Source organism: Grammomys surdaster, unplaced genomic scaffold (genome assembly GCF_004785775.1).
Source record: "Grammomys surdaster isolate TR1022 unplaced genomic scaffold, NIH_TR_1.0 126391, whole genome shotgun sequence".
NCBI classification, from domain to species: Eukaryota; Metazoa; Chordata; class Mammalia; order Rodentia; family Muridae; genus Grammomys; species Grammomys surdaster.
The window spans coordinates 12,037,358-12,051,404 of record NW_021621185.1 but is presented as its reverse complement, the minus strand read 5'-3'; the positions used below and the strand labels follow the sequence as shown (position 1 = coordinate 12,051,404).

Here is a 14,047-nt window from a genome sequence, read left to right as displayed (position 1 = left end):
TATATATATATATATATATATATATATATATATATATATATATATATTACTACTAATTTTTAGATATGTAGCTGTTATTCAGTGGCAAAATTCTTACATAATATGCCTTATACCTAGAATAATGATTTTAAAATATATAACAGCTGGCTTTATTTTTTTTATTTTGTGTATATATTTTTTTCAATTTCTGAAGAACTGATATCCACTATTCTCTTGTCCCATGCCCTGTACTGGATGTCAAGTGCTATATTTCAAGAGAACCAGGTGCTGTACATTCAAAGGGAGACAGGTCTTCTGGTCCTGTTGGATTAAAATGTTCATTCTGGTTGGTGAGCCTGGTTTCAGAAATGAAATTAAAGAATAATACTGGGAGGCTCACAGAACCCACAGTCACAACCATAAAGGCACTGGTAGCTACATGAGAACTAGACCTGGGTCCCTGGCATAAGCCACAGGAGCAAATCAGCATCCTCCATGTTCCTCCTCCTCCAGCATACCTAGTTCTCTATCCTGATTCTCAGGGTATCAGAGACACTCTTTTCTTTCTTTTTTTGCATAATTTTTTACATTTTTTTATTGGATGTTTTATTTACATTTCATATGTTGTCCCCTTACCCCATCCCCCACCCACCCAGGAACCCCCTATCCCCTCACCCCTCCTCCTTCTTCTCTGTGGATGTAACCTCTATCTACCCCCGCACTCCCACCTCCCCACCCTCAAAATTCCCACCCCCTGGGGTGTCCAGCCTTCATGAGGTTTTTATACTGAGGATCAAATATAAACTATGCAGAGCAAAATGCATTGCTTGGATTTCTCTGGAAATTATTATTTGCATGTAACAAGGCATTATATCATATCTTCTACATGTCAGTATCAATTATTGTATTTGGTTAGGTATTGGATTACATGCTGAGAAAGCAAACAGAGAGTCATTGCAATACACCAGACATTCTGAAGCTAACAATCTAGCACGGGATTAAAACGTCAAAACTGCTTGATATTACTACAGCAAGGGTATTGCTGAAATCACAGTAAAGCCGCAGTCTTATCTTCTATGGCTTTTCCTTCCTCATGTTCCAGTCATGTATAACCAATCCAATATTAAAGTATTAAGTAGAAATTCCAGAAATAAATACTTCTTGGCTCTTAAGTAGCGATCCTCATTGAGTGTTGCCGTGGGCTTTTGAGCTGACATATATTTGCTCAACATGAGTCATGTCCTTGTTCAGTGTATCTATTTTATATGAGCTACCTGCTTATTAGTCGTTACTCATGTTGATTATATTACTTGTTACTATGTTGAAATTGTTTTTTCAAGTAAGCTTTATTTTTCTCCCAGGTTTTACCCAAATACAAGAATGATGAAAAGGAGGCACCAAAGCACAAAACAAAGACAGGTCAGATTTAGTTCTTTTACTAATTGACAGTACTGAAAAGCATATTGGAAGATATAGTGATAGAGATAGAGATGGAGATGGAGATGGAGATACAGATACAGATACAGATGGATACATATAGAGATAGAGGTAGAGATACAGATACAGATAGATACAGACAGAGATACAGATAGAGATACAGATACAGATATAGACTTAGTGGCATCCATGGTTTCACTCATGATAATGTGAGACTAATGTACATAGGGAGATCCTAGATCAGATACAAGTACTGCATAGCCAACAGAGAAGCCTCTCTACAATAAGCAAGATGCATAGTTGAGCTGAAGGATCTGGTGTCAGAAGGCTGATGATTTTGTGTTCTCCTTATCTTTGGGAAGAATAAATTTATAACAGAACAGGGAGAGCCAGATGGTGTTAGGTTTGAGGAACTTGAGGAAATTAAAATGAGTATGGTAAAAGATGAATGAGGACAACCTGGGGAAAAATTTTAGGCTGTATTAGAAATCTGTATTTTATTCTTAGGCCTAGAGAAAGCAATTGAAATTTTTCTAGCAAGAGGGAAAAACTGTATTTGCATTTTAGCATGCATATATAAACATGGTCCAACTCACATACTCACATATTATGATTAAAAATTTGGATTTTTTTAAAAAGCATAAGATAGAAACTAAGACTGTGGTTAATGAGCTTTAAGAGGAACCCAAGAAATAGGAGCGCCTTAGATCAGAAAGTGACAGTAGAATTTGAAAAATGGTTCTAATTTCAAGATGATATTGTCTCCATTTCAGTAGCTAAAATTGCCAGTCATTGGTAAGCCAGTAAATCCAAGGCCTTGGCATGGATAAGAGAGACATTAGTGAGAGGAGAACCAGTAAATGAGGGGCCGTGACAGCAAGAAACATTTAACAATCTCAGGAAAGAAGAAAATGAAGTTTGCTGTCACATTTTGAATTTAAAGATGAGCTTTAAGAAACAAGTGACGTCTGCAGAGCCTGAAGCGTGCCTACGCTTGAGTATAGGAGAGGCTTCGGGAGTACATCACATATAATCACTAGTTACATAAGTGATTAAATGTACTGCTATTGGCAAGATGAGACCAGAAGTGTGAATGACAAAGTAAAAGCAGAAAACACACCCCTGATTTAAAATAAAAATAATAAGAGGACCTCACATATAGATACTTAAAATGTTTGTAACCTAAATAATAGTTCAAGTAAAATTTAAGGCAACTAAAGAAAAAATTGACCATTTCTAATGGTCGAAATATGATACTCCAAGACCCAATGAGAAAACTGAAAATGAGTATTAGAAATTTCAGGTGACTTTAGTAAGAGCAAATATCACTTGGTAAGTTGTTGTTTAAGAGTGTTTTTTTGTTGTGGTAGTGGCTTATAGACCTACCATGGCTTATCACACACAAGTTTCTAAGCTCATTGATCAAGCATGAAATCAACATGGAGTACATGTGCATCAAGGAAACCCCTTGATGAAATTCAGCCGTTGTGTTTCTGTCACCACAAGACACATTAACAAGACTATGTGTGCATATAAAGGTATCACACGAATAAAGACATTTCAAGAGGTCTGCTTTAAAAGGAATTAGATGTAACCTTATTTAATTGCAAGTTGTAAACAAATTGCAGAATTTACATTTTCTTTATAAGCTAATTGTATGACTGGGTGATCAAATTATCACATTGCTTAGCAACTACAGGTAAAGAGACACTTTGTCATGAGTCATGATATCATGAGACTCCCTGCAGGTCAGCGGCATGATTTCAATGTCTTTGGATTCTGATGTTAATTTTCAAAATCAAATATAATACAAACCATCAGAACAGATAAAACACAGAAAATAGATTGTCTCAAATTATATCTAGCATGTTCAGGGTGATCTGGTACAATTTACTCAACCAACTTGCCCACAGCCTCTATCTATAAGTCAGTGCTGAGTGGACATAGGCCAGAGAAATGATTTCATATGAAATTTCTGTTTTCCTAGTTTGGCAAAGTCAAATATGAAAGCATATTTAAAACAGTCAAAAATAATGATTCTGACATTCAATAATGATTCTGACATGATTTCTGAGTTAGCCACTCAGAAATCATTTATGACACAAGAAACAGTCTCAGACTATTTATTACCTGTAACCATTGTGACTGATCGTTATGGCCGGAAGTCCAGGCATTTACTTTGCCTTGCTTGTCCAGCCTGGCTTTCCTTGGTTCCCAAGTAAACATGTCCATGTTGAGTGTTCTGAAGACGCTGGAGGCAGTGATCTGATAGTCTTGTATATGCCCTGATTTCATCCCCAAAGGTTCTGAACAGCCTGGTAGAAAAAGAAGAACTCTATGAAGAAAACAATTGATCATCCTGGAACTTTTTTCCTTTTCATTTCAGATTGGCAAGAGAAGATGGAACATAATGCTATTCATTCTCCCAAAGAGAGAACATCTAAATTCAAAAACAGAGCTATAATCAGAAATAAATCTAGAATAAAATAGAAAAACAAGATAGCCAATTCAAGTTATTTCATCTGAATATATTTTGGAAAAATTGAAAACAATACAGACAATTCAGACTACTTTTCTGTGATAGATGATTTTGCAAAATGAAAACATTGCTGAAATGCTCTCTCCTGTCTCATTACTGGAAGCCTCAAGACTGTTCCTCAGTTTTCAACAATTTTATTGTGTCTTCGAGAATGGGGCATTTTCTCATAAAGTATATTTGTTTGTCTTTTCTTTGTTTTCATAATATCGCCAATGGAAATTCCCCGAGTACAGAATCATTTTTGTAAATTGCTCCACACTCATATTCTAAACTGGACAGCATTTTTTTGTCTAAGAAATAAACACTACTCTTATGGTTTAGAGACAGTGTTTCACACTGTAGTCAGGCTGGCCTTTCCTCTAGCAACCCTTACTTAGCCTTTAAGTGGTGGAAAGAAAAGTATGTGCTGAAATCCTCAAACTAATTTATATCACTGATTACTCTAGCGTAAATATGGCTTCTTTCAGAAGAGAGAGAGGGATTATTTATTCAGTATTTACCATGTGCCAGACATTGTACACGTGTGGAAATGGAATATAAAAAAAAATGAGTAAGATAAAAGGAATGTGTATATGTGTGTTTGTGTGTGTGTATTTTATTGTTACAAATATACCTATTTATATTTACATATGTCTTATAAAACCATTATTTTTCATAAACTCTTATATTAATGGTGAATAACACTGAGTACTTCTATATATTTGGAAGGTTATCAAGTTTACCACGTGTGTTTCCAATTTATTCTGTTATGAAATTTGGGTTTTTGTGGCATTGAAAATGTACTGTCCATGTGTGAGTATGCTAAAATCTTACCAGGTTTGTCTAGGAGACATGAGCCTTTCATTACTTTATCAAGTGAACCATTCTTTCTTTTAAAAACTGTTACATTTTTGCCAAGGAATTAGAACTTATCCAGCCCCAATCCTTCTTTGCATAACCTACTGGTCTTTCCTTCACTGGATGTGTGGTCTTATACCTAGTGTATATTTAATTTATGTTTCGGTGTTCAAAATGACGATAACAGTAGAAGCTACCTTGGACAGGTATATTAGAAAATTAGTTGACAAATTGCCAAGTATTTAGAAATATTAGTGGGAAAATCAACATTCAGTAAAAGTTAGCCCTTTATAAAACCCATTCTAGCAGAAACAAATGCTAAGTCTCCAAGTGTCACTATATCAGTGACTGATGAATAGCCTGGTGCAACTGGCACTGCTATTCAACATATATTACTTTGCGTGTTGGCTTTAAGGGAAAGCAAAGCACTCTTCTCTATAGTAATCAACTTTATCTAATTACTGTCTCCCCAAGTCAATCTGATTCAGTTTTCTCCTTCTTGTGGCTGCTCTGCTTGGTCTGTACCTCTCTCTGTCTTTATTTCCACTGTGTGACGAGAAGTGTCATGGAAAGATGTTTTCTTAGTCAAATCATCTCAAAGGGACCTACATCCTAAACACACTGGTAATGAAGGTCTAAAACTAAAATGCAAATTCTGACAGAAAAATACATTTCCCTAACAGAGATTCAGAATTCTAAAAAGTGCTAATAGCCATAATGGCATGATAGTTGTATTCAGACAGTTCCAAGGTAATATGAACTGTCTGAATAAAAAACTTCTGAATTCTCCTATTTAGACCCTGTCCTCAGATCCTGCTGTAGACATATCTTTGTAAAATTTTTGGTTAGCTTGCAGAAGATGTACAATAAAAATATAGCTATTTTTATTTCTTTATGATTAACTATATGAAAATATTCAATGTATTTGACTATTTCTTTTTAATCACACAATTTACTTCATATCTATTTTGATGTCCAATACACAGCTAAGAAAAAGTGCTAAGTAATTATTAATTAGAAGAATGGGATAATGATTTTTATTCCTCTAATTATAATCATTATCTATCTTCTTCCAAATGTAGCAAGATATTTTTCTGACAGTGTAAAAGATGTTTCTTTCAAGTGTCTGAGTAAGATTAGCTGCTCCTAGGCAAGGTAAAAGATCTAAGACTGCTGAAATGTTAGGTGGTCTTGGGCTTCCAGTATTTCACACCCTTAAGAAATATCTTAGAATTTAATAAAATATGTCAATGCTTATTTCCAAGAATCACAGCTAAACTATTTAACAATGGACTTAATATCTCACAAATTTTCTGTCTCATGCATATGATTTTTGAGAATACAAATTAATTAACTCTTTTACCAGTATAAACATTTGTGTGTGTGTGTGTGTGTATGTATTTGCATGCACATGGTTGTAAAGTATTAACATTAGCATTGATTACATGTATGGTGAAATTCTCCTTTTTAAGAACAGTCAGCAAGATAGATTGTTCTCTGCACCCAAGTTTAAAATCAATTTGTGGGGCTGGGAGATGGAGCACCACTTCCTTTCGAGAAAATAAAGCCTGTAAAGTGTCAGGTGTAACTTCTTGTCAAGCTTGAAAGCAAAATATATTTACACCTTAAGGGTGTAATGGTGTCATGTATGAGGAGCTGATCCCCATGAATCAAAGGACTGATGAATTGGGGAAGGTGATGTTAAACAACAAAAACCCCACAGGGCTTACTGCAAACCTCATCAGACAGTGGCTTCCTTGTGATTGCTTTATGATGAATGGCTTAGGGATGACAATGGCCTCTGGTGATACGGTGACATGCAATACAAACTCTCTGTGGCAATAATTCTGCTAACACTTACTGACAGTCAATAATCTGGTCTAAATAATTTAGAACAATCTCTCTGCAAAGATAAATTAATAAAAGTGAAATCATTCCTTCATAAACACCAGCAATGTAGAATATATACACATGATACTTAAGATAGTTTCGCTGATATGGAATATTTACTCTGAATTCTTTCAATGCACATAAAGACTGGTATTTTAATACCATATTTTATTTGCTTAAAATTGCTTTCTTTTTCCGAAACACAAATCAATATAAGAAGGCAGACAGATATCAAGTATGAAGTTTAACCCTTGAAGAAGATACTCAGAGTTTTCTCTTTCCAGGGAAAAGATTCTAGTGAGGGACAGGTAGGGAGATTGTGGATTCGTGGGGAACAGAAGATTTAAGATAATATGGGGGAGAAAGTAACGAGATAAACATATGTATGGCAGTTTCAAAGAACTATTTTTTTTTTAAGAACTAAATGTTTTAAACTAGCGTGTTCTTTCAAATTTGTAAGGTGTTTTCTCTGTATTTGGAGGCTTATGCTAAACTGTGATATAAGTGAACATTCTAATTTATTCACAGTTATTTGATCAAAAGACATCTTTTGCCACTGTGGCAAAGATAGGTAAGTTTTTAAATGCCTGAAGTACAATAACTGTCCACTAAAACATAATTGAGTTGAATATGCAGAAATGGTTTTTCTATTTAGTTCAAAATATATTTAGAAAAATAAAATGGTATTCAGACATAAAGTTTTCATATTTGTATTTTGTTCTGATGATCCTGGAGGAGAGTTATTTAACTCTATGGTGTTTGATAGATTATCCTTGAGCTTGATAACCGTGACATATAATAAGCAGGTTGCTAGCTGAGAATGTTCAAAATGAATTTATAGTAGAGTTCTTGGTGTTGATGTATTGTCCCCTAGAGTGGGATGATAAATTTACATATTTCATAACATCTAAAAAGAAAGCACCTAGTTTAAAGATAAAACTTTCTTTCTTTGAAACTTGCAGCCTAAATTTGCACAATTTATGAGGTCAAGCAGACTGTATTTTTAAATTGAATTTCCATTACCAAACATAAATCATATATACAACCAAAACCAATTGAGTGTATCTTTTGACAACAGTTTCTCATGAGATTTCCCTGTATTCTATTTTATTACACAGGGATATACTTGATGTTATACTATTTCTGTAGGGTGCTTTACAAATTTATTTGACACATAAACAGCATTCTTCTCCTCTCTGAACCATGCCTTACTATTCTGTAAAAGAAATAAACTTGTATAAGTGCTGAAAACCTAGATTAGTAGCTGACCGCATACAGAAATGTTTTGTTCTCGTTAAATGCAGTTCCATCACAGAAAACAGTTAACTTACCCGAGAGCTCACAGCCAAGAAGTTCCATTCTTAAAGTACAGTGCCTTCGACAAATTTGGGGGTAGAGTCTTACATACTGAGCTTTGATTGGGGGTGTGAAAGAATTAGCATAAGGTGTGTTGTTATCAACATTTCCACGGAAGACCTGTGTACAAAGATATATACAGGATTTTAAAAGTTGAGCATGGTGGCTCATGTCTGAATAATAGTATTAAAGAAGCTGAGATAGGAGGATATTTCGGAAACAGGAGGATTAATATGAATTCAAAGTCAGCCTATGCTACAGAGTGAGACCCTGCTATTCACCTGCTATTCATATGAGTGTACATTTATTTGTTAAAGGTGTATGTATGTGTATCTGTGTACACACATGCATGTGCACAGATGGGATGTGCACAGATGGGTGAGTGCATGTTTGCATACATACATATATATATATATATATATATATGCAATAGATTCCATAATCATTTTCATATATGTATTCTATGCTTCACTCAAAACAATGTTAAAAGATTATATTAAGATATTATTGAGAATTTAGGAAGTTCCTTGCCATCAGCAGTCAAAAATAACAACAGTAGCAGCAGCAGCAGCAGCAACAACAACAACAGCCACATATGAAGTCTGAATTAAAATTAAAATTGTACAATGTTATGTACTAGGTCCCTTGTCTAAAGAAAAGATTGATTTATTTTATTTGTACGTGTGTTTTCCATACATGTATGTATGGACACCAAGTGTGTGCCTAGTACCTACCAACGTTAGACAAAGACATCAGATACATTGAAATTGTAGTTAACTAGATTCTTATAAGCCATAGTGTAGGTGCTAGGTATCTCACCCAAGTCCTCTACAAGAACATTAAATGCTCATATTTGCTGAGCCATCTCTCTAGCCCCTTACTTACCACTTTAAATGCCAGAACTGTGGAAACAAAGGAAGTCATTCTTTCTGTCTCTGACTTTCCATATCTATATCTATCTATCTATCATCTGTCTATCTATCGTCCATCTGTGTGTTTGTCTATCATCTATCTGCCAACCTATTTATCAGTTGTCTTTTCTGTCTGCCCATCTGTCTATCTATCATTTGTCTCTTAAAAATTAGCACCCTAAATTCTTCAACTTGAGTCTGTTCACTTGGAAATGAATAAACTTTTCAGGTAGAGCCATTCCTTCTATGCATCTTAATCAGACTTTCAAGTGTTACTACAAATTGAATTAGTTTAAAATTCTGAACACCAAAGGAAAAGAAGATATTAGATGTATAGCTTCTTTTTTCCACAGCATTTTATTCTTTTCAGTAACATTTCCAATGCAAAATATATACAGATTTCCATTGTTTCTAATACTTGATATTCTTGTTTGCACAATAATTTATTTGATTGTGGAAAAGCTATCTGTAAAATCAAGGAGAATAAATTGGGAAGGTGATTGTCCTTAAGGTAGCTTAACTGCTATGTACAACACTCTGCTAACTTTTGAAAAGTATTTGTAGGAACACTAGTTAAAATCTGAGAAAAGTTTTAAGTGGCAGCTGTTAGGTATGTCTAGCTTTGTGAAGCCCTGCTCCCTTTTACCCAATTAAATCCCAAAAGCTGCAGAAATGTATTTGAACATAAGCCTCTAGCAGAAGGCTCAAGTGTCACTTGATTACATGGTCATTGTGAAATCTTAGTTACATTCCATAGAGTGAGTTAGTCTTACCATGTCTTCGTTGGTGCCTTTTACTTTGTACATTGCCCAGGTCTTCCCGTCGTTGCTGTAGGCAATTTTGTAGGATTTTATGTATTCTGGGCTTCCAATCCTTTTTGCTCCTTGAGTAATAACACCAGTTACTCTCATTTTTCTTTGTAAATTTATCTGAGGAGACAAATATAATCAATGAAAACCTCTCTCGTTGCTGTCAGGGTTTCAATATGGGCAATATCAATGCTGTCAACAGCACACTTTACTTACATTCATAGATTTAACTAATATGAAATGTTAATGAATATTCAGTATTTTTTCATGCAAATATATTAAACAGTGATATATTAACTTTAAATTCAAAATATCTTCCTGTGATCACAAATGAAAACATTATTGCTTTTTTAGCACACCCCTTTGTGCTAAAAAGGACATAAGGACAGAAAGTCTTTGTTTGGCCATATTATATAAGGTTCCTTCATTAACTCAATGATGGAAACACTCTTTCATTTAAATTAATCCTGTTATCACTGTGAAATTCTGATGGCAATGTGACTGACTGTTAGTGTATCTCACTGACTAAGGACAGAGTTTCCACTGAAAGTAAGCATAGCAGTGAGCCCACTGGAATGACTCCAAGCATCTGTGCTCTCTGGCTCTTTCTCTTTTCATCTCTGCTGTGGTGGGCAAAGGGTCATGGGATGGGGGAGCTTTGGGGCTTAAACTAACAGTTGCTTTTCTCTTCAGTTTCTCACATGGCAACTTTCTAATGGATATGTCATTCTCATTGTAAATCAATGTTTGCTGTAGGAATCATAAATAGCTACATTTAAAAAATATGATTCTGTTATTTAAATGTAAAACACCTTTTGACTCTTATTTTACAATAATTAATTTTACCATAGGATGGAAACATGCTTGATTCAGTTTACAGAATAAACACCAAACTTTCATTTTCTCTTAGTGCTTTCATTATATGTACACATGTACATTAAACAGAAAATTACCATTTTTAGATAAATTGCTGTAAATTGTTAGTCTCTCCACTACTACAAATAAAGGTAATTTAAAGGTCTCTCACATTTGCATTAGTTACTCATTCAGCAACATTAATCCTGAGAAAAGTCATCAAAGTCCCAGATGCCTGTGAATAGGCTTTTCTATGATCTGATAAGCCTTTGAGATTAGCATTTAAATAATAGTGGTTGTGAAAGAAAGCACCAGAGGCACTATATCAAACAATTCTTCTGTAAAGCTCAGTCTTATTCTTGTATCAAGAAAGACTGATATGGATAGATAGATAGATAGATAGATAGATAGATAGATAGAGATAGATAGATATAGAGAAGGGATAGTTCCTACCCCTCCATGTGCTTAGCAGGCCATCCCATGTTTCAGTGAAGTTTAACATTGCTTATTTTCAGATAATCAAGGAGACTTGTGTTCTGAAACCTATAGTCACTAACTCAGGTTGGCTTCTATACAATATTTTTGTCATGAAACTGTCAATGGTCCCATGTTTCTTCAACAACGCTGTGTGTATCGACCCTTACATTCAACTATGTATTTCTCATGTTGTGGTCAGACATCAAAATGATTAATGGTTTGAATGTATTCTTAAATCCATTCTTGTTCAGAGCCTCAGAAAGTGAACACACTCCTCAAATGTTAAGTTTTCCTCACTACCTTTAGTATTTATTTGCATTTGTTTCAGTCCTCTGATGGTTGAATGCGGTGCTTTTACTGTGTACTGTATACTAGGTAACCCCTGATAGACCCTTTCATTATGTTAAGTAAATCTGCAAGTTGCTATGCAACCTATTTGCCTGTGAAATTTTTTCCTCTTCTTGTTTACTCTAGGGAGTTTTCTGAGCCTGAACCTTCTCCATACAAGCAACAGAAACAGTGGACACTTTGAATTATGTCTCCTCCCATTTTGGAAGCCAACCTTTTATAGAACCACATTCCACACTGCAGAGAATTCCTTTCTCAATTATGTTTTATCTCATTTCAATTATCTAGTTTATGGCTCTTGTAGACAGCTACAGTATCTCAGCTAGAAATTTGGCTGATGAGATATACAGCAATTTCCTAAAGCTTAAATGAGAAAATTGTACAAAATTATACAATAGAAATCTGAAATAGTTTTTCTCCAGATTATTAGAAGTTGTTTTAAAAGGTTCATATTTTCTCCAGTATATAACAAGATCTAAGTACATATTCTAAGAATGTAAAACTCCAGTTAGTAAAACATCATCTCACTTGAATTGTCCTCATTAAGTAAAAGTTTACAATGAAATATCAGTAATGTTTTCATTAAATAATAAAGAAAACAAAAATTTTAAAAGTTATGTTTGTTGTATAGGTTCTAGGATTTTATTGGGATCTAGAATACTGATAATTATGTACCTGGAATTATTATGCTTGGAAAATTGAAATTCAATACAATGGAGTGAGAATATCATTTTAATAGGGAACTCAAATTTAAAACTAGGAATCTAAGTTGTTGTAAAATATAAAAAATAAAGTTAATCTTGGAGGGAGACTAAGCCATGATTTTAGAGGCATTCCCACTTTAAATACCTGCTGCAAACAGACCAAGTTCATCCCATTAAATCTTTCTATGTTTGACTCCTGCCAGGCAACCTATTCTTAGATTATCCCACCGTGTAGACCACAGTGAACACTGTGTTAACTTTTGAAAATCACACTGGATAGTTTTTTCTGTGGGTCCTTATATTCAAAAATATATTTTCATTTATATAAGTGATTACAAAAATGATATTTCTACTCAGAATAGTAAATTTGCTGTGTGACCATAAAAGACCAACATACTTTGGAGGTATTTGGAGCACATTGTGTCCCTTAATGAATGTGAATAGGAACATTCATGCAGCTTTGCATGAAGAGATCCCATGCAGGGGCCAGGCAGCAACAGAAAGAACTGGCTATTCACACCTACTGTGTTGCTTCCTACCTATGTAATGTTCAACTTGTCTAAGTATTGAAACTTAATTTTGTGAACTGTTTAGGGGAGTTTAATAGAATTTTGATACATAAACATTATACAATATACACATGAAAAAATAGCCACCTAGAAATCTTTAAAAATATTTGATATTTGGTTCGATTTTTGAGTTTTGTTTAGCAGGGGGATGTTAAGTTAAAAGCATTCCACTGGTATTTAGTTCTCAGGGAGACTATTCTTATGAATTAAAATTCATAATACCCACACCAAACTACTTTTGTAAATGACTTTGAGAATTTTTCATCACTAAGACACTTAGGGCTATAATTATTAAGGGCATAGCATACATGTGTGTTAATATGATTGTGTATGATGTATATGTGTGTTTATATGTGCATGTGTGCATGTGTGCATATTTGTGGGAATGTATGTATGCACACTACGTATCTTTCTATTTAAAAATGTATGTTAGCATCTGTGTGTATATATTTATGTGTATCTGTATGTGTGTGTTTGTGTGTATGTATGCATGTTTATGTATGTATTTGTATAAATATGATCATGAGTTTCAATATGGTATGCAGAGGGGAAATCTAAAATAGTTTTTGAAAAGATAGCAATTCAAATGGGCTTCTGGGCTTCTAAGCTACATCCAATACTGAAGATGTTCTTATAAGAAATACCAAATAACAGCTTTTTTCTATCAAATATTCTAAAACTTGTGTTTAGGAGAAGAAATTGAAATATTTTTTCACTCTCTCTCCATCCTGTAACAGGGTTATGCAAATGTTTTAATCCTCCCCACCCAGTAAAATCTTTGTTTATACAAAGGCCCTTACTGAATTCTAAGATTGTGATAACCTGGAACAATGATCCTTTACTACTTAAAGCCTTGATCTTCTTCCTCTATTTCCTGTGCACAAAGCATTTTTTCAGACTATCCAGCTAAATAAAAGTAAGTGTGGTCAGACTCCAAACAACGGGGAAAAGACACAGCCAACACCTAAGTTAAAATAAAACACAATGGTACTTTTTGTCTCAGTATGTGTTTACCTTACCAGAGCATATACACTTAGTCAAGAGAAAAGTCTGCCTTGTTCAGAAAGTTTGGCTAGAATAGTATTCTCTTTCTTTGTGATTTGCTTCTAACATTCTATTTCAAGAAATTGCTGAAAAATAACTGAGATTAATCATACTCTGAAACACACACACACACACACACACACACACACACACACACCACACACTTCCCAGCAAGAGTAAAGCCCTAAGAGAAGTACTATGGGAAATCTTTAGTGTATTTGATAATTTTCAGATTTCAGTATCTGTATCTATATCTATATCTATATCTATATCTATATCTATATCTATATCT

The 14,047-nt window shown here is 34.3% G+C and overlaps 1 protein-coding gene across 2 annotated transcripts in view; it reads right to left on the bottom strand.

Moving 5' to 3' along the window:
- Edil3 (EGF like repeats and discoidin domains 3) overlaps window positions 1-14,047 on the bottom strand; it is a 440,392-nt gene that overhangs the window by 108,641 nt on the left and 317,704 nt on the right. For both annotated transcript variants that reach the window (XM_028760126.1, XM_028760127.1), the window contains 3 exons: window positions 9,723-9,878; window positions 8,014-8,158; window positions 3,547-3,731 (listed from right to left, as the gene is read on the bottom strand). In XM_028760126.1, coding sequence (XP_028615959.1) covers window positions 3,547-3,731; window positions 8,014-8,158; window positions 9,723-9,878 — 486 coding nt within the window. The remainder of the gene's footprint in view (window positions 1-3,546; window positions 3,732-8,013; window positions 8,159-9,722; window positions 9,879-14,047) is intronic.